The 24,977-nt window shown below is 41.3% G+C and overlaps 1 protein-coding gene across 1 annotated transcript in view; it reads left to right on the top strand.

The window, feature by feature from the left end:
* Positions 1-18,218, top strand: part of iars1 (isoleucyl-tRNA synthetase 1) — a 36,022-nt gene extending 17,804 nt beyond the window's left edge. Inside the window, exons 19-34 of the mRNA XM_019881240.1 lie at positions 436-580; positions 1,078-1,198; positions 1,306-1,397; positions 1,789-1,866; positions 2,348-2,469; positions 4,173-4,275; positions 4,382-4,465; positions 5,973-6,147; positions 9,116-9,228; positions 12,565-12,660; positions 14,480-14,656; positions 14,888-15,008; positions 15,333-15,458; positions 15,538-15,684; positions 16,697-16,849; positions 17,684-18,218. Of these exons, the coding sequence (XP_019736799.1) occupies positions 436-580; positions 1,078-1,198; positions 1,306-1,397; positions 1,789-1,866; positions 2,348-2,469; positions 4,173-4,275; positions 4,382-4,465; positions 5,973-6,147; positions 9,116-9,228; positions 12,565-12,660; positions 14,480-14,656; positions 14,888-15,008; positions 15,333-15,458; positions 15,538-15,684; positions 16,697-16,849; positions 17,684-17,766 (1,936 nt within the window). The 3' untranslated portion in view covers positions 17,767-18,218. The remainder of the gene's footprint in view (positions 1-435; positions 581-1,077; positions 1,199-1,305; positions 1,398-1,788; positions 1,867-2,347; positions 2,470-4,172; positions 4,276-4,381; positions 4,466-5,972; positions 6,148-9,115; positions 9,229-12,564; positions 12,661-14,479; positions 14,657-14,887; positions 15,009-15,332; positions 15,459-15,537; positions 15,685-16,696; positions 16,850-17,683) is intronic.
* Positions 18,219-24,977: the final 6,759 nt, after the last annotated feature.

The following is a 24,977-nucleotide window of genomic DNA, read 5'->3' as shown; positions in this document are numbered from 1 at the left end:
TGCAGGATGCTCATTAAGTTTATGAAAATTCAAGATGTATCACCAAAGTAACTTGTTTCATCAAATAACTTTTGTTTTGACGCAAAACCGTCATTGCACGCCATTGGCTCGTTTCACATATGTCATTGGGAATCATACTGATGAATTCTATTTGTTGCAAAACTAGAGTTGTAAGAATTACCTTTTTATCACTTCTTTCACTCTTTTGGGCACAATACAACATGATTAGCATTTTCAATTTTATGGTATTAGAAAGCAAGTCGATATTAAGTGTATGGTGGTCTGCTCAAATCGATGTTGATTGAAGAAGCCATCAAATAGCCCGTTTTATTTATTACTTAATTATTATTATTATTTTTTTTTTTAATGCAAGCACAATACAAACTGCCTCAACGCGTGCCCGCCATGATTTTTACTGTCTCTGTCTCACTGCAGACTGTATCTCATCAACTCCCCTGTGGTGAGAGCGGAAAACCTGCGTTTCAAAGAAGAGGGCGTTCGAGATGTGTTGAAGGATGTCTTCCTGCCGTGGTACAATGCCTATCGCTTCCTGGTGCAGAATGTGCAAAGGTTACAGAAGGTACCTGCTCTTAATGAACATCACAAAATGCCACTTCTCTCCAAACACTTGCGCAAGTCATTCTTGACAGCCTCCAATCGCAGGTTTTAAAAACACAAGATAGGTTTGATGGCGTAACAATCTCAGCCTAATAAATTCACTGCTCATTGGTACAGAACAGTAATTAGCTTTGATTAATAGAATGAAATACTCTTGTGGAAAGGTGAAGTAATTAGTCCCTATGGTGTTGTTTATCTGGAAATGATGCATTTGGGTGCGTATTTAACATTGTAGTTTAAAAAAAGCCACCCTCTTCCGGGAAAAAAAATACATTAATATTCTGCATACTCTTTATCGTTAAGATCCAATTAGGTATTGGCCCATAAGCAGTTCTTTTCACACACAAAGTAATTACACCACATTGCATTCGATTTTTGTGACCCGTGAGTGATACTTTGTGCTGCGTCGTTCCTGTTGTGTTTAAATGTGCCATTGCTTTTGCGCGTGTTCGCACCCAGGAGGACAGCATTGAGTTCCTGTACAACGAGAACACCGTGAAGCAGAGTGACAACATCATGGACAAATGGATCCAGTCGTTCACGCAGTCCCTCATCCAGTTCTTTAAGGCCGAAATGGATGGTGAGTTGACAGACGCAGACACTTTGATTACTGTTTATCTGACTACTTACTGTGTGTACTGGTCTGTACTCTGAGTGTGAGAGTGCTAACTGTTTTCTGTCATGCAGGGTACCGCCTGTACACTGTGGTGCCTCGCCTGGTGAAGTTTGTGGACATGCTCACCAACTGGTACGTCCGTACCAACAGACGCCGTCTGAAGGTGAGGTGACCAGGGAAGTCAAAGGCCCGACTGATTCCAAATGTTTCAGATGCTCAGTTTGCCATTTTGATATTTTGAGGAATTTTGACGGTTTTGACAGTTTACAGAGTCAAAAGACACAGCCAGTTCTGTGCAGCAGATTCTTGCAAGTGATCAAGAACAAACTCCTCCTTTTGCCTCGTCATTTTGGGCAAATGTAATTTCTTTCTTTGGAATTCCACCCAACAATACAAGGTTTCAGTAGTGACAGGCATTGTTTTTTTGTTTTTTTTGTAAGTGTGTGTGTGAGCACTTTGTCAGCATTGGTGGAGTTGGACGGTGTTTGTGCACTTCTCTCCTATTCACTGCTCCATGGGGTGAGGCAATGTATTGACGCGTGTGAACTTTGTAGGGCGAGAGTGGCACAGTGGACTGTCTGTGGGCGCTGGAAACCCTCTTCAGTGTTCTCTTCTCCATGTGCAGGCTGATGGTGAGTCATAACAGCTTGTGTTAAAGCGTGACTGGGTAAGAGTAAGAGAAAAATATCTTTTGTTGTTGTTTTTTTTTTATGGGGGGCGGGGGGGGTGTTTGACAGACTAATTGTACGAGTATGGAAGGGGCTTGGGTGCAATGTGTTTTCAAGGCGATGAATAATAACACGTGAGCGATCAGAGGCAGATAGCCTTACCTAGATCAATACAGACCATTTGTGAGCTTTATGAATTCATTTGCATACCTGAAATGCACTACTGGCACAACTCTGTTTGAACTTTTGCTCATAAAATCTCTGGAATGAAATGTATTGGATTTGCTTCTTTTTTATCTCCCCCCCCAAAAAAAAGAAATGTGTAAAGCTCCTTTTGACTTCTGGCCCTCTGCATTGGGAAATGTAAATGAACCCGCAGTTGCACAGCATCAAATAGCTTTCCTCTCATTTTCACTACAGTTGCTCTTCTTTTTCTCCTTTCCAGGCTCCCTTCACACCCTTCATCACCGAGATGATGTACCAAAACCTGCGTAACCTCGTCGACCTCGCCTCTCTGGAGGAGAAGGACACCGGCAGCATCCATTACCTCATGCTGCCCCAACTCAGGTGGGGGGGAAATCCCTTCATTACACAAAATGAAAATCTTGGAGAACTGCAATGGATAACTTGACGGTCCTCTCAAGATCACTCCTTCACATACAGTATCAGGCAAAAATCTAAGTGTGGACCCCGCCACTCAAAGCCAGCATCTCCCCACCACTAAATATTCATTAAAATAGTTTGCAATACCCTTAATAATGACATAAAACTCTTTGCTGCAATTTGTTCTATTTTCTGACACATGGGTTGGATAATAATAAGTGCACAGGTCAAATTGACCCAAGAACATGATCACTTGCTCTGAGAAACATTATTATTCTACTCAATGGGATGTTTTTAATTCAAATAAGCTATTTAATTTAATTGCAAAAAGAAGACTACTACAATTGCAGAGAAAAATGTGTTTTTCACTAGTCCACTATAAACGGATTAGTGTTTTTAATCGTAGCAATACAAGTTCAAGATGCATTTTGAGCTGACAACATTCACAAGGGTCTAACTCAGATCTTCAAGTTGGTTATATTCAAGCCTTTCGAAGACTCTTTGGCAAGTCAAACATTTTATTCTGGGCGTAAATCACTCTTGCAATTCAAACCATAGTGATGGGATTTTACAGTGCATGTATCGAACCTGCAGTCGTGTTTTGTGGATTGTTGTAAGAGTTTTATAAGGTCTTCCTGTTTCAGATCATGAAGGTGTCAGTGTGAGATCGGTGATGAATGTTGAGAGAGACTCTTAGTCAGCTAGTGTTAATGGCTGCCTTTTACAGATGGGCGTTCATAGCACTTGTGCTTTTGATAAATTTGAGAAGAGACTTTTGTGCAAGTCTTACTGGTATAATTTTTGGGAAAGTATTTCCACGTTTGAGATTCCGCCGCTCGTTTGCAGTTAATTTCACTGATGTGGCCATGTTGTTAGTGCCAAAACATGGCACGGCTGGCGATTAATCAACTTGAAGCTGTAATCATCATTGTGCAATGGTGAAGTCGATGCGTCGACTCGTCGGTTCAACCCCTACGAGGTTCTGTGTAAAGGGCAGATTAAAAAAAAAAAATGTTACAACTTTGATGCAGTTATTTTATACTTTTAGGGACCTTTGGAACTTCACAACACTGTTATGACCCAACTGAATCTACCCAGTCTGTTACATTTTCACTAGTCTCAATTTCATAGCTACAGTTTACTTAAAAATCAGTTACTTGATTATGTGTTTGAAAGGTTTGTGTGGAAAAATATGCAAATAGTCTTAGGTTAGGCCTGTGCTGTTTGGATCGACTTTTTCCTCTTCTTTTTGGATCACTTGTGCAAAATGTTGGGAACATATGCTGTAACTGTCAAACGAATTTTTTTTTTTTTTTAATTGTAAAAGATTTTACAAAATACGTCATTCATCTCTCATTCGGCACTGAACTACTCCTCCCACCCCCCGGCAGTCAAATGAGACACTTGAACATCCGCTTGCACCAACAGTTTTTAGTGCTTTGTGCTGCTTTTGCTCTTCATTACTTTGAGAATACGTCACCCTTTATAAGGAAGAGCGTCTTTCTGTCAAACATGCTCTAATGAAACGCACGCATTAGAGACGTCGTTCTAAAACAAACAGATCTAGTGATCATCCGAGTCAAGTGGCCATTTGTCGACGAAAGCTGTGAAGGGTGCATCGCTCAGATGGTGGAGGTGCTGAAGTCATCCACATTGCCTTTTCGCAGGGAGAATTTGATTGACAAGCGCATCGAGAACGCCGTCTCTCAGATGCAGTCGGTGATCGAGCTGGGGCGGGTCATCCGTGACAGAAAGACTCTGCCAGTGAAGGTAAATCATCCATTTTGTCCCATGCAGCGCCAACACTCCATGTAACGCTATATGACTACTGTGCTATGAACATTTGATTGACTGCAGTGACTGTCGTGTGTCTCAGTATCCTCTGAAGGAGGTGGTCGTCATTCATCAGGATCCGGAGGCTCTGAAAGACATCCAGTCTCTACAGAAATATATCCTGGAAGTAAGTCGATCCTTAAATTCTGTAAAGGTACAAATACATGTAAGCCATATCACAGTATTCAGTGAGGAATGGCATACGAACATCTCCCACAGTTCCTCAAATATTAGCAAAATATTAGGAGCTCTTATAGGAAAAATATAAGGAACACCCAATTTAATCAGAATCTGAATCAAATTTATCGGCCAAGTATGGAAAAAAACACAAGGAAATTACTTTGCCAGTTACAACCTGTTAAGAGGAACATAAAGCGGGGGGAGAACAGCATGATGTTTTGCCGGGTCCATATTCTCTTGTCATGTTGACAAGAGGAAAGGGACAGAGTCAGGTTTGCTTGCTCCTGTCGACCTCTTTGCTGCTGAGAAGAGCATAGCGTTTCTCACCCCTGCGCGCTTAGGCAGCCGTGAACATGCCTTCAATAAATCGTCTGTTCTGTAGAATGAGAATAAGCTCAGCATGTCATAGCGGTGCATGACCTCCCATCTTTTTAGCTCTCTGTTGGCCACGGTATTAAATGAAATCCACATATAAAGAGCCCGCTCGAACCTTAGGTCCATTATTCAGTCAAAAGTGGCATATCAGCAAGTCATCTGTATGGGATGTCTGTCTCAGCCTCTTTATAGCACAATTGAGAGGAGCGCCGCATGGCCCGCCAGGGAGTGTGACCAATATTTGCCTAATCACATATGAATATGTCACGTATTTCCCTCTTTAGGCGAGGGAGAATAGAACGTATAGAATTGACCGAGAAAGGCTGCCAGACTCACTGGGGACGTAAAGATGGGCCAGCTCAGTGACTGCCTGATTTCACGGTGCGCTCACTCTGTGACAGGATGACTCTCCAGCGTGAACTTCTTGATTTCTTTCTCAGACTGGCTTCCCAGAGCGCTTAAGTTCGAAATTGCTGTGTTGCGTAATGCTTATTTCTTCAGTCTAGAGTTCAGCTTCTTTGGTCTGCTGCTCACAGAGTGACACGACCGAAAGCCATTGAACTACCATACAGGTTGCAGGGTTCGGCAAATAGTTTTCAGGAATGGCCTCCTCTCATCCACCAGTTCTGTTGCGGTTCAGTATTTGAATCACAGGTGAACGCTATCCCCACATCACTGATGTAACGACCAATCAAAATTTCAGTGCTGTATTAGCGAGATCCAGGCTGTCACCGCCAAAATGTACCAGTGCAGTATTTGTATATTGTGTTTTACAATAACACTTAACTATATTTCTCCAAGGGTTGCAGTTTGTCTATTGCAGTGTTTTCTATTTACAAGAGTCATTACCCAGGTGGGCACCTTTGAGTTGCCGACTGTATTTATTTTTTTCACGATTGTCCAATTCACTTGTGTTGATCTTATGACTTTCACTTATGATTCTTTTCAGAATAGCTAATACTTTGAATTATGCCAGCTAATCATCTACTTTGATGTGCTTTGCAGCAATCGAAAACTCACCAAAACAGCAGCAGGGTCCGAGATTCGGAATTGTTCATGGTTTATCTTTTTTCTTCCAGGAGCTCAATGTGCGCCAGTTGACAATCTCGACGGACAAAGACAAGTACGGCATCAGGCTGCGGGCCGAGCCGGACCACATGGTGCTGGGCAAGAGGCTGAAGGGGGCGTTCAAAGCCATCACCGCTGCCATAAAGGAGCTCAGCAGCGAACAGCTCGAGACATTCCAGCAGAAAGGTACGGCCATTAAATCCACTTAAGATGGTGAAGTAAAATAGACGGTGTTGATCATGTCAGCCGTTCTCTTGTCACTTTGCATTGATGCCTTCTTTTAAGCAGTCACACGAGACCACTTGAAGCCGTCATAGTGCTTCTGATTTCTGCCTAATTTAAACTATTGTCTCCCTTGCAGTTGTGAAGGGTAATTCACTTTGAAGTCACTGCCATCAATGGAGATTGGTTGCAGCCAACGTGCATCAAACCATGAGAAACTAACAGAACAGCGTGCGTCATCAAAATTAGACAGCCCATTAATATCCAAAAAGTCGTGTTTCACACCATACAAGCATCATCAAAATTTGACAAAACAATTCGAAAATGCTTTTATTAATTTAAACGAAAGCCGCGTAGATTTAGATCTCAGAGGAAGACAGACTGACGAGCAGTATATGTGAAGTGCATTTTGCGGGGAATAAAATGTGAGAGAATGATCGATATTTCAGGTCAGTGTGACCATAACAAAGATGAAGTAACCTTTATAACGAACCAGTGTTCATCCTGAAATTACCAAATCAGCATAAAAGCATGTTACTGATCTCACGTGCCACCAAGTAAAGTCGCTGCTCTCTCCATCAAAGCAACACAAGGTAGTTCGTCTCTCCCAATTAGGCGAGGGGGAAGGCACGGAGAGCCCCGAGGTCTCATGGGAAATGTGCTGCCGAGGTCATCCGGACTGTGGGAACTTAGCATTGCCAATCACTTGGACGTTTGAAGTCTCGTCTGGTTGCAGTGAGGAGGAGGCTGGCTGACGGAACGAGGGGAGACAGATGAAGAAAAGTGTGGCTCAGAGTGACAGTTAATTGATGCCGATGCGTTTGGGCTGAGGAAAAGCCCATTTTAAGGCACTGAATATTTGAAGGAGGCTTACAGGAGTCTTGTGCGGGTCAATAAATGGCCGCTTAGTTTTTGCATTGTAGATCACTTGCGTCTTAATTGCAGTGAAACGATCCCAAGGAAGAAACCACGCCCTTGTATTTGAACACATAACATTTTGGAAGTATAAAATTTGCAGAAAATACTCAATGTATTATAGTTTGTGCCTTAGAGATGTACCTTTGCCTTGAAAAGATTCAACTGACTCTGCTGAGGGTCGCCTGGCTTCATCCAAAGCCTGAAAAAGGGGATTACTTGGTCGCTTCTGCTTTTGTTCCGGCTCTCTAACTTTTTGATCCAGCCATTTTGACGGGGTAACCTAGGAGGTGAATTGTGAGCAAAGGCAGGAAATCGAAGCGGTGAGATGAAGGATTAGACAAGAAGCGGAGTGACTTCCTGCGCTCTTCTTGCCTTGGGGCGTCCAGGAGTGAAGAGGAGCCACGTGGTCACGGCTTTTTGCGAGAACAGAGATGGTTAATTGGTGCCCCGGGCCAACTTCAAACCTGACGCTAGCTGATTTGGCCACATTGTTTGGCAGCTCATGTGGATGCAGCCGGGAAGCTTGTCCTTTTCAGGAATGTATCCATACAAGTGAAAGCGAATATAAACCAAAGGTAGAAGAGGTCTTTATACTGAGTGATTGAAAATTCTCTATCCGGAACCATTTTTACATTATGAGAGCTACTACGACCAAATAGAAACAACCGAGAGCTGTCTGTCTTTTATGTAGGTATCCTCCAAAGCCTTTGCCAAGACTTTTCGAGGATCCTTTGGTGTGCTACTCAGAAACTGGTGGCTAGATTCTAAAAAAAAAATGTCCCAAGATTAATCTCATTGATTTCCACTGTCACGGTGGAGGGAGAGTAAATTGTGTCGCACTCCCCCCTCACCACCCAAGTCAGCAAAATAGAAGTTTTGACTCTCTCCTCACACTGTTTTATTGTACGTCAAGTATTAAATGCCTCCCATTTTATTTACTAGTTTAAATCCTGAAGAAAAACATTTTTTTATACTCCTCCATTTCACACATGAATACACTTAACAGTGTTGTAAAGCCAAAACTAATATCTTGCAATACAATGGAGCCTCCTAAGTCAAACAATGTTCTGGAAAAATACGCCTGGAAAATCAAACAGAAGTTGCATGTTCAAACAGTCGTCATTTGTGATGCGATTCGGTGAGCATCGAAAGGCGGAACTGGACAAGTTGAGTTTTTTCTTCACCACACATGAAGTAACAGTGACGGTACTGTCGAACAGGAAAATAAAACTGCGAAAAGAGAAAGCGTCTGTCCGCTCAGTGCAAGATGACCAATTAAATATTATTTGCCTACACAAATTTTTGCAGATGCCTCCAAAAATGGAATTGCACTTAAAGCGGGAACGGTTCAGGAGCATAGAAGCTTACAAACGTTTTGCTTCCTTTAACATTTAGTGTAACAATATAACACTGGTTCATTTTCAAAGTATTTTCACGTCATTTCAAGTTTTCTTCATTTCAGAAATGTTTTTTTACACACGTATGACAACTCGTAATTGTACCGCCTGCAGTGTTACTCAAGGTTTTACGTTGTTAGCAATTCATTTAATTCACGTGACTTCATTTGCTATGGATTTAATTAGAACAATGTGGATCTCAACCAGTGTCACGGAATGGTTTGAGTTCCGTTGGACTTGTGTATACAGTATATATAAAGCAAAACCACTTTATATTGATATTTCTTGCTGTGATTTGTTCCTAAGGCGGCGGATATTTTGGCAAGTGAAAAGAATGTAATCCCATGCAAAACAGCTCTCAAAATCAAATTGCAGGCTTCATAATTGGCTCTGGAGCACATTCACATGCTATTGAATGAGACTATCCCAAGCCCATAAAGGGAAATGATTTCCTTTTGTTGACTGCTTTAGTGAACGGAGATCAACTATGCTTTGATTCACTTCTTCTGCAACAATTTACAGAGAATACAAATCCTGTCGGCTAATGATGAGGGTGACGTGTACGTCCTGTGAGTCAAGTCAGCTGACATATGCTGCATGCTGCGGTGGCATTTCAGGTTCCATCATGGTGGACGGGCACGAGCTCCACGAGGAGGATCTGAGGCTGATGTACACATTCAATCAGAGCTCTGACTCAGCTGCACAGTATGAAGCCCATTCGGACTCACAGGTGAGCGGTTGGCATACGATACTTACAATACATGTAATAAAGAAATGATGCATAAATACAAAAATAATTGGCCAAATGTAAAACATTTTAGGGTTTTTTTTTTTAATATGTTTTTCATGTGGATACATTTCCGTAGTTGACTGTGAAAAAAATCGCCTAAATAAGTTTGAAATAATAATAATCACTGGATATTCTTTCACCAAATTCCGGTGTAAAATAAAAAAAGAAAGAATGGATAAAAGAATGGAATTACACATTGCAAGTGATTCACAAACAAGGTGGGAAGGGGGCATAGGGACAGAAGTGCATTTTACATGGCTTCTGAGGCAGCTCAGCTGATCAATTGCCCGGACGATTTAATTGGCCGATAATGGCTCTTGTAAAATCGGCCAAAATAAGCCAGTTTTATTGCAGACTTTTACCAATTGTTTTTTTTTTTTTCTTCACATTAGCACATTACAACAAAAGATAATGACATTAGTCAAATATTATGCCTATAAGTCATATCTTTATTGTTGTAAGCTTTAAGGGACTAAAAAAAGAATCATACTTTTATTCATGATGTATATTTTAAATGCATGGGTCGGTTAATGGGTGATCAGAATTTTATTCGATGAGGTATCAAAATTAATCGGCGGGCCATAATTTTGATTGGGAGGAATGTCGGCGCCATTTGACTGTCGTTGCTGGACAGCTCCAGGGGCGCTTGTGTCTTGCGCCTGTAATGGGCAGCATTTTCACAGCCCCGCTTTGTTCAGCGGAGAGATCGGTGCTGTTGAACGGTCTGCGGCTGGATGGATGCAAGGCTTGAGGAGCCGACGATGAGAAGAAAGGAGCGTTAGCGCAGAGCGCCGATGCGGATGTGGAACCGGGAGTCGCGGCTTGGAGTTGAAGCGGATTACGTGGGACAGGAGTAGTGAACTAATCTCTTTTTGTCAATGGACGCTACAGCTTCGTGTTTGCTTTCAAAACTTAGCTTGTAGCAGACGTGCACATTTTCAGCATGACGTCTCTGATCCACTGGTAAAAGGACACTTTGATCCTCTCCTCTTTCATCTATAACTGCTTCAGACAACAAAGTGTATGCAGGAAAGTGGTGAAGATTGCACGACTGTCTGTGTCCTATGTGTTGTGTTGTGTTATTTTTGTTATTTTGACTTCAAGATGGCGCCGCGTGAGTGGCTGCCTTTCCAGCAGCTCCTATATTTTGTTGTTCTACTTCTTCCATTCATAACTTTGCTGCTGTGAATTGGGAATTTCTCCATTACGAGACTAATAAAGGTTTTCTTATCTTATCTTAATTTTTGTGACATGGCATGTTACGAATTTTTCTTGGATCCCTGAGAGAAAAATAACGGAATTGTCACGGAATTTGTTTTTGTTGACATACCTTCAAAGGAATGGGGACTCACCTTAATGAGGATAAGCTGTACGGAAAATGGATGGAGCAGGAAAATCTTTCTGTGAATGTTCTGAACTCCCCTTTCCATTCTAGTGTTGCATTGAGAAATGATGCCATGCGTGCTTAAAAATCAATCGATTTGTATGCTCGGCACCAATGCTAGGGTGTAAAATTTGCTTTGTGATTCTCTGCTGTATTTCAATCTGCCCTTAACGAGCCAATGAGAGACAGAAGGCGAACATTTTGACACGTTACTGACACACTCGTCGTGCTGCACGTCTACTGTACACACTGGAGTTGGTGTGGAACAAATGATAACGTGTCGCATTGGCCGCTTTCTCCATAAGTGCAACGCAGGGGAATCATCTCTCAACTAAGTGGAGACCAGCTCGTCTGGCTTTCCCAAAGGCCATCACTAATCATTGCTCCGCCGAGCGTATGCACAGCGCTCGACCGGACCTTAGTACCAGTTTACCGAGCCGGCTTTTTAATTCGCCGCCATTCTCGCTCTCTCGCGTGCCTCTCGGTCTCCCATCTGTCTGTCACGCTCTGGGCTGTGTGTCGCGTACATGCGCCTTCCACCCCACACTCCCGCAGCCCCTCTTTTGGCACCCCTGCGCCTCTGCAGATATAGTGTTTCTCAATACAGTCCAGTACTGCTGTTATTGAAGTGTAAGATAGCAAGCCTGCTTTCATATATGTTGGTCGACCCAATTTTTGTGGTTGACTTGGCCGAATTAACCGATTCCGTTACCGAATCTGTAAAGCTCCATTGGAGCCAAAGGCCTTTGAGTAATGTGCTTACTACGTCACATACACGCCAGGTAAAAAGTGGACAAAAAATGTAGGACAAGCTCATCATTGCGGTCTTTGGGCACATTACAGCCAGCTTCCAACACGAACTAAAAAGGAGCAGGCAATGGGCTACTTGGCCTAGCAATAGTTGTATCAAAGCTTAGGACACCTGAATGACTGGCAAAGTTTGTGCATTTTGTCTTTGTAAGAGAAGGAGAGGTTGTAAACATGCTTACATTACATGTTGTAGCTCATGCTTAGCAGTGTTCAATTGTTTTTTCCAATGCATTTTTGCAATGGTGGGGGTCAACTGTAAAATAAATATACAAGTTGGTTAAATCGATATATTGCTTCTGATCGAATCGTAGATTTTTATTTATTTATTTTTTTTCACTCGCTGAGCTCTCATCGACCTCAAAAGTCCTGATCGCGGAAAGCCTAAGCCTACTTTATTCTTAAATCTTAAGCTATTCAGTAATTTGGTTATGTTCTGCTCTAAAAGTGAGCTCAAATTGCCCACTCATATTGGTCAGATTTTGGAAATGAGAGATCTTGTGCTTGACCTAAGAGGTCTTAAAAATGTCTCTTCAATTCTTAATTTTGACTTCCTGAAATCCAAAGCCATCCTGTTTAACTTCCTGAACTGTCATCCAAGCGTATAAATAAATTAACCACCAGTCAAGTTAAATTGTCGAAACAAACACTCATTCATCACCGACAAAAGTGTATTTAAGGTCAATCGCGTTGCGCGATGCCTCACTAGTCTCCTTTTCTTCCATTTTTAACTGTCATACAAGTGTAAAAAGAAGTTAGTTATCCATTGTTATTTGTAAAATATAAAACAACACATTTAAATGGTGCTGGTCCATCTTTTGGAATAAGTGTCGCTTAAAAAAAAGCCACAGAAAGTAAAACGAAATGCAAACATTAATCCTTGGACCTGAGGTCTTGTGTGTTTTTGTGACTTTAGAGACTTTCTTTTTACTGACTGTAGAGGTTGAGTAGTTTATTGCACATGAGACAATGAAAATACATTGTTTTCCAAAATTGTGCCTTTGAATTGAAACTACGATTGGATTAGCTCAGTCTGCTTGCTGTTGGCTCATCTGTAACAATCTGTGCTTTTGGCTGTGTCGTAGGTGTTGGTGCTGTTGGATGTTTCTCCGGACCAGTCCATGGTGGATGAAGGTGTGGCCAGGGAGGTCATCAACCGCATTCAGAAACTACGCAAGAAGGTGGGGCCACGCGTCTTATTTGGGCCAGGCTGACTATCCCAGATAATAACTCAGGACACGTAGCTATCTGCCAATGTTGCCATTTGGCACTGACTGAAACGTAATAAACATCCACAACTTTATGAAACCTTGCAAATTATAATCGTTTCTCATGGTCCAAATCCCACAACGATAACATTTTCAAGATTTTCAAGAATACTGTCATGATGAACATGGGGTGCCTGATTTCGGGTCAGTTTGAGACACTGTTGGTGATTTATTTTCAAATTTTCTGAAGACAGCTCTTGAGAAAGATTTGGTGGGGGGGCAGCTCAAGTATTGAATTCTTAAAATTAAACTAGCCATGATCCTCTGTGTTTTAGGATATGGTTTCTTTAGACTTTTTTTTTTTGTGGGTCTACTTATGATAGACATGCCTATTAAATTTCAAGATACTACATTTACATTTGGCTGCATTAAAAAAAAAAAATCCACGATGGGCACAAATTAGTCAATTTTTCTGGGTCACACCAGCAAACATTCTCAACCCATTAGTAGCATACCGAATGAAATGACTGTATTGTGTGTGGGTGGGAGGCAAATTGTGGATTGGAAGGCGTCGTTTTTATATTTCGTTAATTGTAAATAAACTCCAAATTGGTTGGATAATGGAGCCAATTTTTCAGTTTCTGCCCACCAATTTCCATTCAGCTTTCACCGTTTTATTTTTTGGGATTCGACCCTTGTGATGGCCCTCCTTTGCCTTCTTACCTCATTTTTTTGGTTTTGTTGGTTTTTTTTTTTTTTTATGCTTTCATGCTAATTTTGCGAAATCTTTCCATTGCAGCGTCCCAGTCAGACATTTCTCCATCATAAGGCGGGATTAATGGCGGCTTAATTATGCGCTGGCCCCTTTCAGATTCGAGCGTTGGAGCTTTGAAGTGCGACCGGGGAGTAAAGACGGATTAGCCTCTTGTTTTCTCAAGAAACAAACAAGTTTTTTCCATCCGTGGCGCACGGTAGTAGTGGCAGTGCTGCTGGCTGGATCGCAGCCAGGCCGAATTCCACTTCTTATTTCAAAAAAGCACCCCCCCACCCCCCAAGATCTGTGAGGAATGTTCCACCCTGGGGATGGGAATTAATTTACCCAACGTTCGCTTGTACTTCTGCTCTGTTTGTGTGCGTGTGGGTGTTTTTATTTGTGTGCTCGGAGTATTGGGTCAACACATTCTTCATCAGGATCCACACTTAAGTGGAGTTCTCTCTGTTTTTTTATCCATCCACACACGCAATCGGAGCGGTAGCCCCATCAGCAGAGGGTCATTACCTTGACTCGGCGGCAAGAGCCTATAAACCTTCCTCCATTGATTGAGCGCCCCACTGCAACTCGCTAACTTTATTTTTCTGCCCTTGAGCTGTGTGTGTGTGTGTGATTGCGGTGTGTGCGTGTGTTTGTGGTACAGTCGTGAAATTGCATCTGTCCACACATGCAATACGCAGCATTCCCGATTAGGACGAAATCAATGCTTTCGAAGCTGCCAAGGTTAGCCGAGGCTGCAAACGCGTTCATCCATTTTTTTTGTGTCTTGATCTGTTCTCACACTCTTTCTGACATTCCCTTCTAATCCCACCCTCTTTCATGTCATCCTCCTGTGATGTTAAACCCATCCTCGCTACCTTCCTTTTAGGTAATCATTCCCTACAGATTTAATGTTGTTATTCGAATATTACATCACCCTCCAGAACATTTTTTTCTTTCCCTAATCAAAAATATGAAGCAGGCGGATATCCTTTGAGGAGCTTATTTGTGTTCATATTCATGTTGTATGTTCTCACTCAGGGCCATTTGGTGCCATCGGATGAGATCACAGTGTACTACCGCTGTCAGCCAGATGGGGAGTACTTGGGTTCGGTGATCCAGGCTCACACGGATTTCATCCTGGCGACAACGAAGGCGCCGCTCCTGCCTTACCCGGTTCCCAAGGGTGCCGGTGTTATCATCCAGGAGATGACGCAGGTACGAGTTTGTAATTCACCAGTGGAAACACTCAAATTTATTGTTGTTGTTTTTTTTTATTAATTCATCACCACTTGATTATTATTGATATTATACTGTGGGACAACCATTTGGGGATCAACTGTGGTGGTTCCCCTCTTTTAGCAAATACATTTAAGTGTTACGGGATGTAGTATTGGAAGTGTTTTTATTCCCTCTTCACTTATATTGCCTTTTCCCCCATGTTTGCAGCTGAAGGGCTCCGACTTGGAGCTAACGATTGTAAAGGGATCATCAACCCCATGGGCCGCTTTAAACGGTCCAGCGTGTGCTTACGTCAACCTCCGAGTGAAACTCAATGGCAAAGAACAAGGTAGAACGGAAAAAAGAAAGAACCCACAACCATAGAAAATGGTCTAGCAGTAGCATGTGGCGCATTGCCCGAGGTTGCTTTTGTATAATCACGTTCAAAGTAACTGTCTATAATTGTTGTAAAAATGTTGTTGGTCATGAGGTGGTGAATATTTCGAAGGGACAGCAGCTGCTGCATTAAATCCGTGGGTGTGTGCTGTACAACTTCTTCAGAAAACGCCAAAGCGACAGCTCTTGGAGTTTTGTGTCAAGCGTTTATTAAGATTTACAAGTTGGAATATGAAATATTCATTGGCCGTTACCCCTTTATGACCATCTTTGGCAGACGGGGTGGTGCTGCTGGAGAATCCGAAAGGCGATAATGGGCTGGACGTGGACAAGTTGAAAATAGTGTGCGGCAGCATCTTCGAGACCAATAACGCCAAGCTCAAACTCTTTCACGAAGGCAAAGGTGAGCACGAGTCCAAACATTCAAAACTGCTCCTATGTGCACGCTTTATGTTTAACGGCAATGCTCCTCTCTACTGCAGAATTGTCGAGTAAAGCAGACCTGCGGGCACTGAGTGGTAAAACCTTGTCGGTGGCAACAGACGCGGCTTCCCTCGGGCCCGCCTCCTCCGGCAGCGCCCTCGTGTGTCCTTACGTGAACCTGATACTCTGCGACGCACAGCCCGCCGGTGAGAACACACACACAGCAGAAAAGTGGTAGCCTAACTTACAAAAACACTATAAAAACTGTAAACGTAATGAGATGAGGTATATATGACTTCAATTCAGCAAAATTATCTGCCAATATAACTGGAACATTAAACTATTAGAACAATAGCTGTCGTTAAAAAGTTTAATTCGTTCTGTGACCACAATCAAAATACTTCTGAATGAAATAATCTGTATTCATCTTTCCCCGTTGAAATGAATGAAAAAGGCATTAACCTGTTCCAGTTCCCAATAAAACACCAACATTTTTTTCTGGCTTTTTTTTTTTTTTTAAGAGTGCATACTCTCAAGAATTTTACTAAATAAAAAGTTACTATCATCACATAAATGGAATGTAAAACATCATTTCATGCAGCCATTGTGTGGCTCCATCTGGTGTGCATGCCTTGGCCGCCAGGGGGCAGTATAATAAATGCACATGTATGTAAAGAAAGAAAGCTGCTCAGGAAGCTGCAGTAATAGTTGTTTTACACTGAGGATAAAGAATATATGCCTACACAAACATCATTTGTGTTTAAATATCCAGCACTTAAAGGGTTATAACTTTAGAACATCTATGCTAGTTTTATTCGCCTCTCTGTCGTTTGCATTGTTTTAACATTAAGTAATGCTAGTTAGTCTTTTTGGTTGTATCTATTCATTCATTCATTCATTCATTCATTCATTCATTCATTTATTTATTTATTTATTTCCCCCACCATCTGCCAAAACCGCTGCTTGTTTTGAAATCTCGCTGCCTCTATTTAGTGCCCATAACTTGTAAGTCAAGTTCGCGGTGTATGAAATGGAGGTTGATCAGAGTCCTGGTGCGTTCAACCTTGAAATTGTAATTAGATATGACTTAACAGCCTGAATAGTTAGTCATGCATTATTCTGTTCCCCCCCCCCCACCCCCACACTTAGGCCACACTCATTTTTAGAATACTTAGTCAAATGTGTGTACCTGTCTCGCTACATGGTTATCTCCTGCAGAGTGCACAACGGGACAAGTGGGCACCCTGCTGCTGGTCAACCCGGTGGGGCAGAACGGGCTCGACTACTCCAGCCTGATGTCGGAGGCTGCCAAGGTGTTCGGCCTCCGTGGCAGGCGGCTCAGACTCTACCTGGACCAGGACCTCAGCCAGGGTAAGATCAAGAATGATGCCGGCAGTCGATTAGATTGGTCATTGTCGCTTCATTTGTAACATTTGATGAGAAACCTAGTCCAGTTTCTTGTGATTGTAACTTTTGGGGATAAGCTGCTTGAAATGGCCCAATTAAAAATACACGTGCAAACTCAAGTTGTCATTTGGCTGCTCTAGTAGTCCACGCCACAGTCTCCATTTTGCCGCAGTGGCCCTCAAACCTCCTTTTCATATCGAATATCTTTTGACAATGGCTAAAATGCTGAGAAGTAAATGCGCTAGACCTGGGGTGGAAAATACGCGGCCCACTCTGAGCATTTAAATTGTCAAAGGTCCTGCAGTATTAGATGCATAAATTCAGTCTTTTTAACCGAAAATGCTTTGATTTTTTTTTTCCATTTTCAGTTTTTTTATTCATTCATTCAAGAATAGTTCCATTGAGATTCAGAATGTCCTTGACAAGGTGATTCTCAAATTTCTCGTGAAATTATTAGTTATTTTATTTATTTATTTATTATTTTCTTTCTTTCTTTATTATTTATTGGTATTCATCATTTACCATTATTTTTATTAAAAGGTTTAATTGATTAATTGTAAATAATTACAAATTAATAAACCATTTTAACGGTAAAATAAATTATTGTACATAGACTTTTTTGTAAGGTGGATATTGTTTCGACTGTTTTGTTCAATGCAGGTGTTTTTTTAAATTTTGCGGTACTTTGTTCAAACGGGAAAGCCGACTGCGTGTGCTAAGCCAAGCCGATACTGTGCAGTGGAAAAGAGACCACGGATACAATCAATACAACGAATCATGCCATTTTGTTTCTTTCAGAACTACCGGCTGATTCTGCAGTCAAATCTCTGGACACCAAAACTCTGTTTGTGCGAGTTCTTCCCACCACGGCGGAATCATAGAACTCTGAGAAAAAAAACGTACCTCAAGACTTGTCATCACTGTTACAGCACAACTTCCAACAATTGCAAATTTATTATTATTTTTTTTAAACCTCCTTTACGATCACTACTTGGAATCGTGCAACTTTGGATGCCCGAGAAGCACACCGAATTAGTTAATTATGCGCTTCATTCCCATTCAACGTATCAAAACTTGCAAGGTGTTTCTCTTTGAAACTCATTTGAGGTAAGCGAAAGGGGTCCAGAGTCATTACGGTTGTGGCAGTTAATTGGGCAAACCAATTTGCCTTATTGTGGCCACACACCATTTAAGACTTGAACAGATAAAACTTTCAGTGCTTTGTGAGCCTTCATTTGGAAAGTTGAAATGAAATTTTCGGGCGGCTGAGCTTTCGGGTCGACCTATGGAAAAATGCTGTCAAATGGAATAAATCAATGGTGATGGAAAATGAGCTTTTTCTTTTGGTCCGCTCTTTCAGCCTTGTCAAGGGAAGTACCTCTGGTCCCGCTGTGGTAACCTCATTTGCTCTTTTTTTATCTGCTTGACTCACACACTTTGTCCCATTTGTTTGTCTTACCTTTTTTAATTGCAAGGTCGGCCATTAAAGGCAACAAAGGGGATTAAAGATGCTTTCGGTGGCAGTAATGAGGTAGGACAATAAAAAATAAAACGCCCACCAACAGTAACAATAACGGTAACAAAGAGGGAAAATTTGCCGTTAATACCTCATGTTAGGATTGTTTGGAGAAAATATCAAAATTGTGATGTTTATCGCCTTGTAATGTTTAATTGAAATGTTTCATTGTGCATTCATCCCCTTCACAATGAAAATGCTGGGGAAGTCAGTTAGCCTTCATTGCGGTCATCTATATTTCTTTCCAGCCATAATTGTCAAACATAAAAAGTTACTCTTAATTCCACAATTTCTGTGAGTTATTATTCCAAAATTTAAAAAAAGGTTGTGTTTGCTTTTACAGAAGTAAAAAAATGGTGGGCTTGATAAAAGCAGAAACACTCGCATTGTTAAAATGTGGAAAAGGTCACATTCGACTCTTTGGTGTATGTGTGATAAAGCACAAACAAAAAAAAAAAAAGTCCAACTCTGAGGACTAAAAGTGTGCATGTGTTTGTGTGTGATGAGAGCAACTTTGGTTGGTTCCGTTCTGAGTTGGACACTATATGCCTCCGACTTTATTACAACCTGAGACAAATTTGCATGCAATTTAAGTGCATAGTGGCAATCATTACACTGGTCTGTGTCAAAATTTTTTAAAAGAATGACAAATTAAGATATATATAAAATATACTCTAGATCAGTTCTTCACATTGAACACAGTGGTGCCATTTAGTTTTTTTTATTTTTTTTTTAAATACAGACCAGTGTTGGTCGTAGTCGAGATGTCCAAGTCGGGAGCCTCTTTTGGTGCATTTTCCATCTCATTCAAATATAGCTCTTGACCACCATGGCGATTGGGGCTGCAGCGAGGGTGTTGTAACAAAGCAAGCGGCTACCAACCAAACTATTGACAGGTGGTCTATTTGAAGTGGAGACATTTGTGTTACAATAGCTTTTTGAGTTTTTGTGCAATTATTTTAATCAGTCTAAAATGAATCCAAATGATCTTAATAGTGTGCTATTTGTGCCATTCAAAGTGGAGGGTTTCTTATGTTACTGTAAATTAGTATGAATTGTCGAAAGTTTATTCTCGCCTCTAAGGTTTAAAATTCCTGGCACGTATGAGGCAGAGCACGTACCTTCTGAGGGATCGCCCAAGTTTCTTCTGTTCTACTGTTAGCTCACTGGCATTAACATGGTAATAATCAAAAAAAAAATTTAACTTGCATTAATAGTAGTGCCTAATTCTTCTGACAAACTGACCTATGAGAAGTGGGTTTTGATGATTTTTAATGTTGGCCATGTATATGCGTGTGTATGTGTGTGTATACAAGTGTGTGTGAAGGGTTTTGGGGGTGCAGTCTATTTCAAGCTTGGGCTGTGGGAGACGTCTCAGTCCAACCAGAAGGGCGCGAGGGCATGGGAAGATCTCCACGCTCCTCACTGTTTGCGGTGCGTGTGCTTATGCGTGTGCTTACGCGCGGCATCCTACGAGGGAAAGGAATAAAACTGGAATACCGGCTCATACTTTGTTAAACATCACAAAAAATAAGAATTTGTGTTTGGTCAATTTTAACAGTGTGTGTGTGTGTGTGTGTGTGTGTGTGTGTGACGGTACTGTATTTCCATTTGTACCTGACGGCTTGTTAAAAATCAGACACTTATTGCAAATTTTTTTGTTCTGGTGAACCATTTAAACCATCAGAATTACAATAAAATCTCGGAGGGCAGCACAGTGGTGAGTAATTATGAGTGCCTCACATTCGAGAGGTTGCGGGTTTGAAACTCTGCTCAGGCTCAGGCTGTGTTGCGCCATGTTCTCCCTGCGCTTGAGTAGGATTTCACATTCCAAAAGAAGTTACCTGATATTTAACACCACATGACTGACAATGGGCTTGATGCTAACACACACACCGCAAAACACCATTGATGGTCAAACAAAACTAGCATTGATTGCATTATAACCCTTCAAGCAACAAGTATCTGAACACAAACGGCGCATGAACACATGTAGACAGACAATACAAAAATACTCTTAATATATTTTTTATCCTCTGTAAAAAAAAACAAAAAAAAACACACACATGATTGCGACTTATTTGTGATGGTCTTCCGTGTTTCATCGTCTTATCTACATTGGGGATGTCTGTATTGTGCATCTCCTGGCGGCACACAAAGAGTACCACAATAGATGTCACAGGAAGTATTGTTGAATTACTATACAGTCAAACCTCGGTTTTCGAATGTCTGTTATTAACCAAATCGGATTTCGACCAGAAAAATTCAAGATTTTTACGCCTCGGATTTGTGTATATATATATATATATATATATATATAAAACACACACACAAATGCATTTAATTTCTGACATATTTTGGAAGTGTCCTTCTGTCCAATTAGTTGGCTAAAAAGTCATGCTCTGAAATGTTTTTACACGAGCCGCGAGTGAACGGACCCAGTGTAGTCCGCCATCGTGACTGATGTTTTTTGGATGACAAAGGTATCCAGAGAGGGACTGTCGTACGACATGACGAAGTCTGAAGTAGCAGAGAATTATGTTGTTGGAATAGTACATTTCATGCATTGGGGAAGCTGAACAGTGGTGAGGTGTGACAGGGATTGAAAGTGGAGGTGGGCATGCAGCATGGATCAGGTCTAAGCCCCTTCATCTTTGCAATAGTGATGGATATTGGCTGACAGATGAGGTTCGACTGGAATCCACATGGATATGATGTTTGCAGATGACATTTGATCTGCATTGAAAGCAGGGAATTGGTGGAGGAATTTATAAAGGCGGACTATGCATTGGAGAGTGCTAAAGATTATTTGGAGTAAGACTGAATAAGGGGGAACACTGAGGCTACAGGGAGACAGATGACGTGGAGGACTTTAAATACTCCGTGCCAACAGTTTTAAGCAATGTAAAATGTAGTAAGGAGTTGAAAAGAACAGATCCACGCAGGTTGGGTCGGGTGAAGAAAAGTGTCAGGTGTGTTAGGTGGCAGAGGAGTCTGTGCATGATGCATGGCTCAGAGACTTGTGTCACTGAAGAGACAACTGGAAGCAGTTGTTGGAGATGGTGAAAATGAAGATGTTGAGGTCCTCTTTATGTGTGACCGGGTTTGATAGGATTAAAAAGTCGCTCATCGGAGGGACAGCCAAAGTTAGATCTTTTGGGGACAGAATTAGGGAGAGTAGACTTTGATCGTTTGGACACGGCCAGGGGAAAGATGTCGAGTATATCGGAAGAAGAGAGATGACTGATGAGGATGGAGTTGCCAGACAGGGCAGCAAGAGGAAGACCTCAGAAAAGATTAAAAGAAGTAATGAGGGCAGTTGGTGTGATGATAAATCTACAACTAGAAATCAAAGTGCTGCTCTTCTGAACAAGCTGAGCAATGGAATTATATGAAATATTAATTCCTTACATCGATTTTTCTGATGCCGCATTGTGATCTCGTGCGAAGAGCCTTTTTTTTGAACCAAGGCATTAATTTTAAGCTTGGAAAATGTCACGGCATAGTACCAAATGAAATTGGCACCAATTCGCGATTCTCATGTCATGTCAATTGTATACTTACCTCTACCATCATTTATTTGTTCTGTCTATCACTCTAAATTGCTGATATAGATGTGTGTGTCAATCTCATCAACATTCATTTGCGGTGCTTCTTTCCCTCCCTTTAGTCAACTTGCTTGCCGCTGTGGGAGGTGACACATACATATAGACGGCATGAACAGGGTTGTAGCAGAGAGAATTAGGGTATTCACAGGTAGGTTTTACAACAGCTGTAGTTGTGCAATCACAGAAAGTTGAGCAGCATAATTGGAATGAGTTCCAAAGTCTAACACCATGGCGGTGTGGGAACATTTTGGATTCAAGTCAGATGAACATGCAGAACGTGCTATCAATGAGTCGGTTACATTTCTGTGAAGGTCAAAACTCAACAAACCTCAAAGTCCATTTGAAAAAAAACATCCAACCCAATTTCTTCAGCTAGGAACAATAAACACGGCAGAACATGGAGGGCTGTCCATTTCTTGACAGCTTGCAATTACAATAGCTCACAGCTAGGGTTACTGGCATTAGGGAAAGAGTTGCAACCATGCAACACTGTTGAGAAACCAGCGTTTTTAAGAAAATACTGCAGCACGAATAGCCTCAGACAAAAATAGTGCATTCCCGAATAACACAATTACGTGAATAGCATTTAAATAAAAGCTTGACGGCAGAAATATATCACTAGAAACTCTTCCATCTCCATTACTGTCTGTCACAGGCTGAGTATTTTTACTTTATTTTAGATTTTTCTACACAACTGTAACTCGTTTTTCAACTGTTAGGAACAATAACATCTCACTTCAGGCATCTTATTGAATATTATTGAATGGAAACCTCTGTTATGTAAATGTCCACAATCGTTGTTTCCCTCCCTCCCTCCTCCATCTCGTCCTCCTACTTCAAGTGTTGTTTCTCTTTCAGCCTGTCATAATGCCTCCGCTGAGGTGCTTACAAGAGGGAAAAGCCCAAGCTTTAACTTCCACATTTCCTTTGGAGTCACGCAGGTGAGGCGACTGGCACTAGCACCCGAAGGATACAGTCGGGCATCTGGAGCAAGACCCGCCGCTTCCCCTTGTGAGTACCATGTAATTGTGCAGTGATGGCATGAAGCAGGCATTTTTGGCACGTAAAAAGCCTTTTAAAGGGGTTGCTTCTTTTTAGGGTGTTTTTTCCAATTGAAACGACTGCAATTTTACCCTATTAACTTTCTGAAATTGTGATTAGTGTATAAACTGTAACCTTCCGTGTCATTGTAAAGCATCAGCACTGCGGTATTTAATACCGGTGAGTTGTAACATAACTGTTTGGATAAGCAAACGCCCACTTTACTTGAGTACATATTTGCCTCTTCTAATCATCCGAGTCTACAAAGTTTCTCAAATGGAAAATTTCAAAGAAGCCAGATGTTTTGTTTTTATCTGTTTGTTTTCACTGCAACTAGCTGGTGACTAGTTTAGGGTGTACTCTGCCTATAGCCTCAAAGTCAGCTTGGTAGGCTCTACTTTACCCACAAGCATAAAGAGGATAAGCACTATAGAAAATGGATAGACATTTATTTTTGGAAAGACAAGACCCTGTGACAAATACGAAAGTCTCCCGAGAGAGAAGTGAAAACACACAAAAGGCACTCATGCATGCCATTCAAATGTCTCTCCAGAGATGGCATTAGCTCCGAACAATAATAGTGTCTTATCTTCTGTGAATTTTGGCTGATTTAGCCAGAAAAAAAAGGCTTTTGAAATGTATTTAAAAAATCTCTGGATGTTGGTCCACCTGCAGGCTAATGCTAAAATGGCTATTGCCAGGTCATTGCATTGATGTGTTATTTAGCTTCTGCTTTGTCTTCTGGCTAATTTAGCAAACAAAAATGATATTGGAAAAATATCAAAGACTGCAGACAATCTACTGTATAGTAGCCATCGGCTAATATAAACATTACAAACGTGGTGCCTACAGCGACCTACATTAGCTCATGGTGGTGGCTACATAGCTTTAGCTTCTTTATTTCATCTTTGAGCTAATTTATAGAACAAAAGGGACTTTGGAATAGTGTCTCCCTTATTGTAGCTTTAGCGTCTTTTATTAATCATTTGGTAATTTGAGCTCTTTTAAAAAAGGCTCAAACATGGCCGACAAACAATCTCTTGCCACTGTGCTTGCTGCAGGCTAGCAGTAACTGACATGGTGCTGATTAATATGGCATCTAATCGACTTGCTGGTGTCTACATCTGTGGAGGAAATATATTAACGCAAAGTGGTGGCTACTTTTACTTTAGGTTCTTCTTCATCCTTTGGCTAATTTACTGTCTTATAAGCGGGTTAAACATGACTGGCAAACAATCCCTCACCACTGTGTTAATAGGTTTGTTTCTTTGCGATCTATACAGCACTTTGGTGCCAACTTTTGTTGTCTTTTAAATTTGCTATTTAGATAAAGTGGTATGGTATGTTACTGTGCTAGGTGCACGCTGATGCTAACATGCTTCATAGGGCATTTAACTGACCCTCGAAGCTAGTGTCGAACACTACAAAATTAATATATTATGTCATGGTGGTGGCTGCTTGGCTTTACCTTATTCATTTTTTGGCTAATTTGGGCTCTTGGAAAAGTGTCAGGTATGGTGTCTAATAAAACTTTTCATACTAGTGCCTGCACCTGCAGAGTTTCATTCACCAGACTCCATGTGGTCCTGCTCTATTTTAAAAGATTTGTAATCTCATCACAGTCCATAGTTTTGTTCCGGAAATTCAATCTGGATTCCTCAGAAGTAATTATCCGTCAGTAAAGAGTGAGACTTTATGATAATTTGTCAGGGAATAAGACATTCAGAATTCAAGCATCTGGAGTAGGTTGGTTTCTCTGGAGGGGTTCAGTTTGGTTCTGAACGTATTTAGTGTTAGTTGAATTTCCCCCCCATATATATATATATATATATCTTCATGGGGATAGTTCATGGTGGTTGCAGATAAATGTGTCTGTGGGGGGCTGGGGTAGTGGTAGTCATGTGCAGTAAATCATCATCTTTGACTT

This window comes from Hippocampus comes, unplaced genomic scaffold, assembly GCF_001891065.2.
Source record: "Hippocampus comes isolate QL1 unplaced genomic scaffold, H_comes_QL1_v1.1 scaffold68, whole genome shotgun sequence".
Taxonomy (NCBI): Eukaryota; Metazoa; Chordata; class Actinopteri; order Syngnathiformes; family Syngnathidae; genus Hippocampus; species Hippocampus comes.
This window is presented reverse-complemented; position numbering and strand designations above follow the sequence as displayed.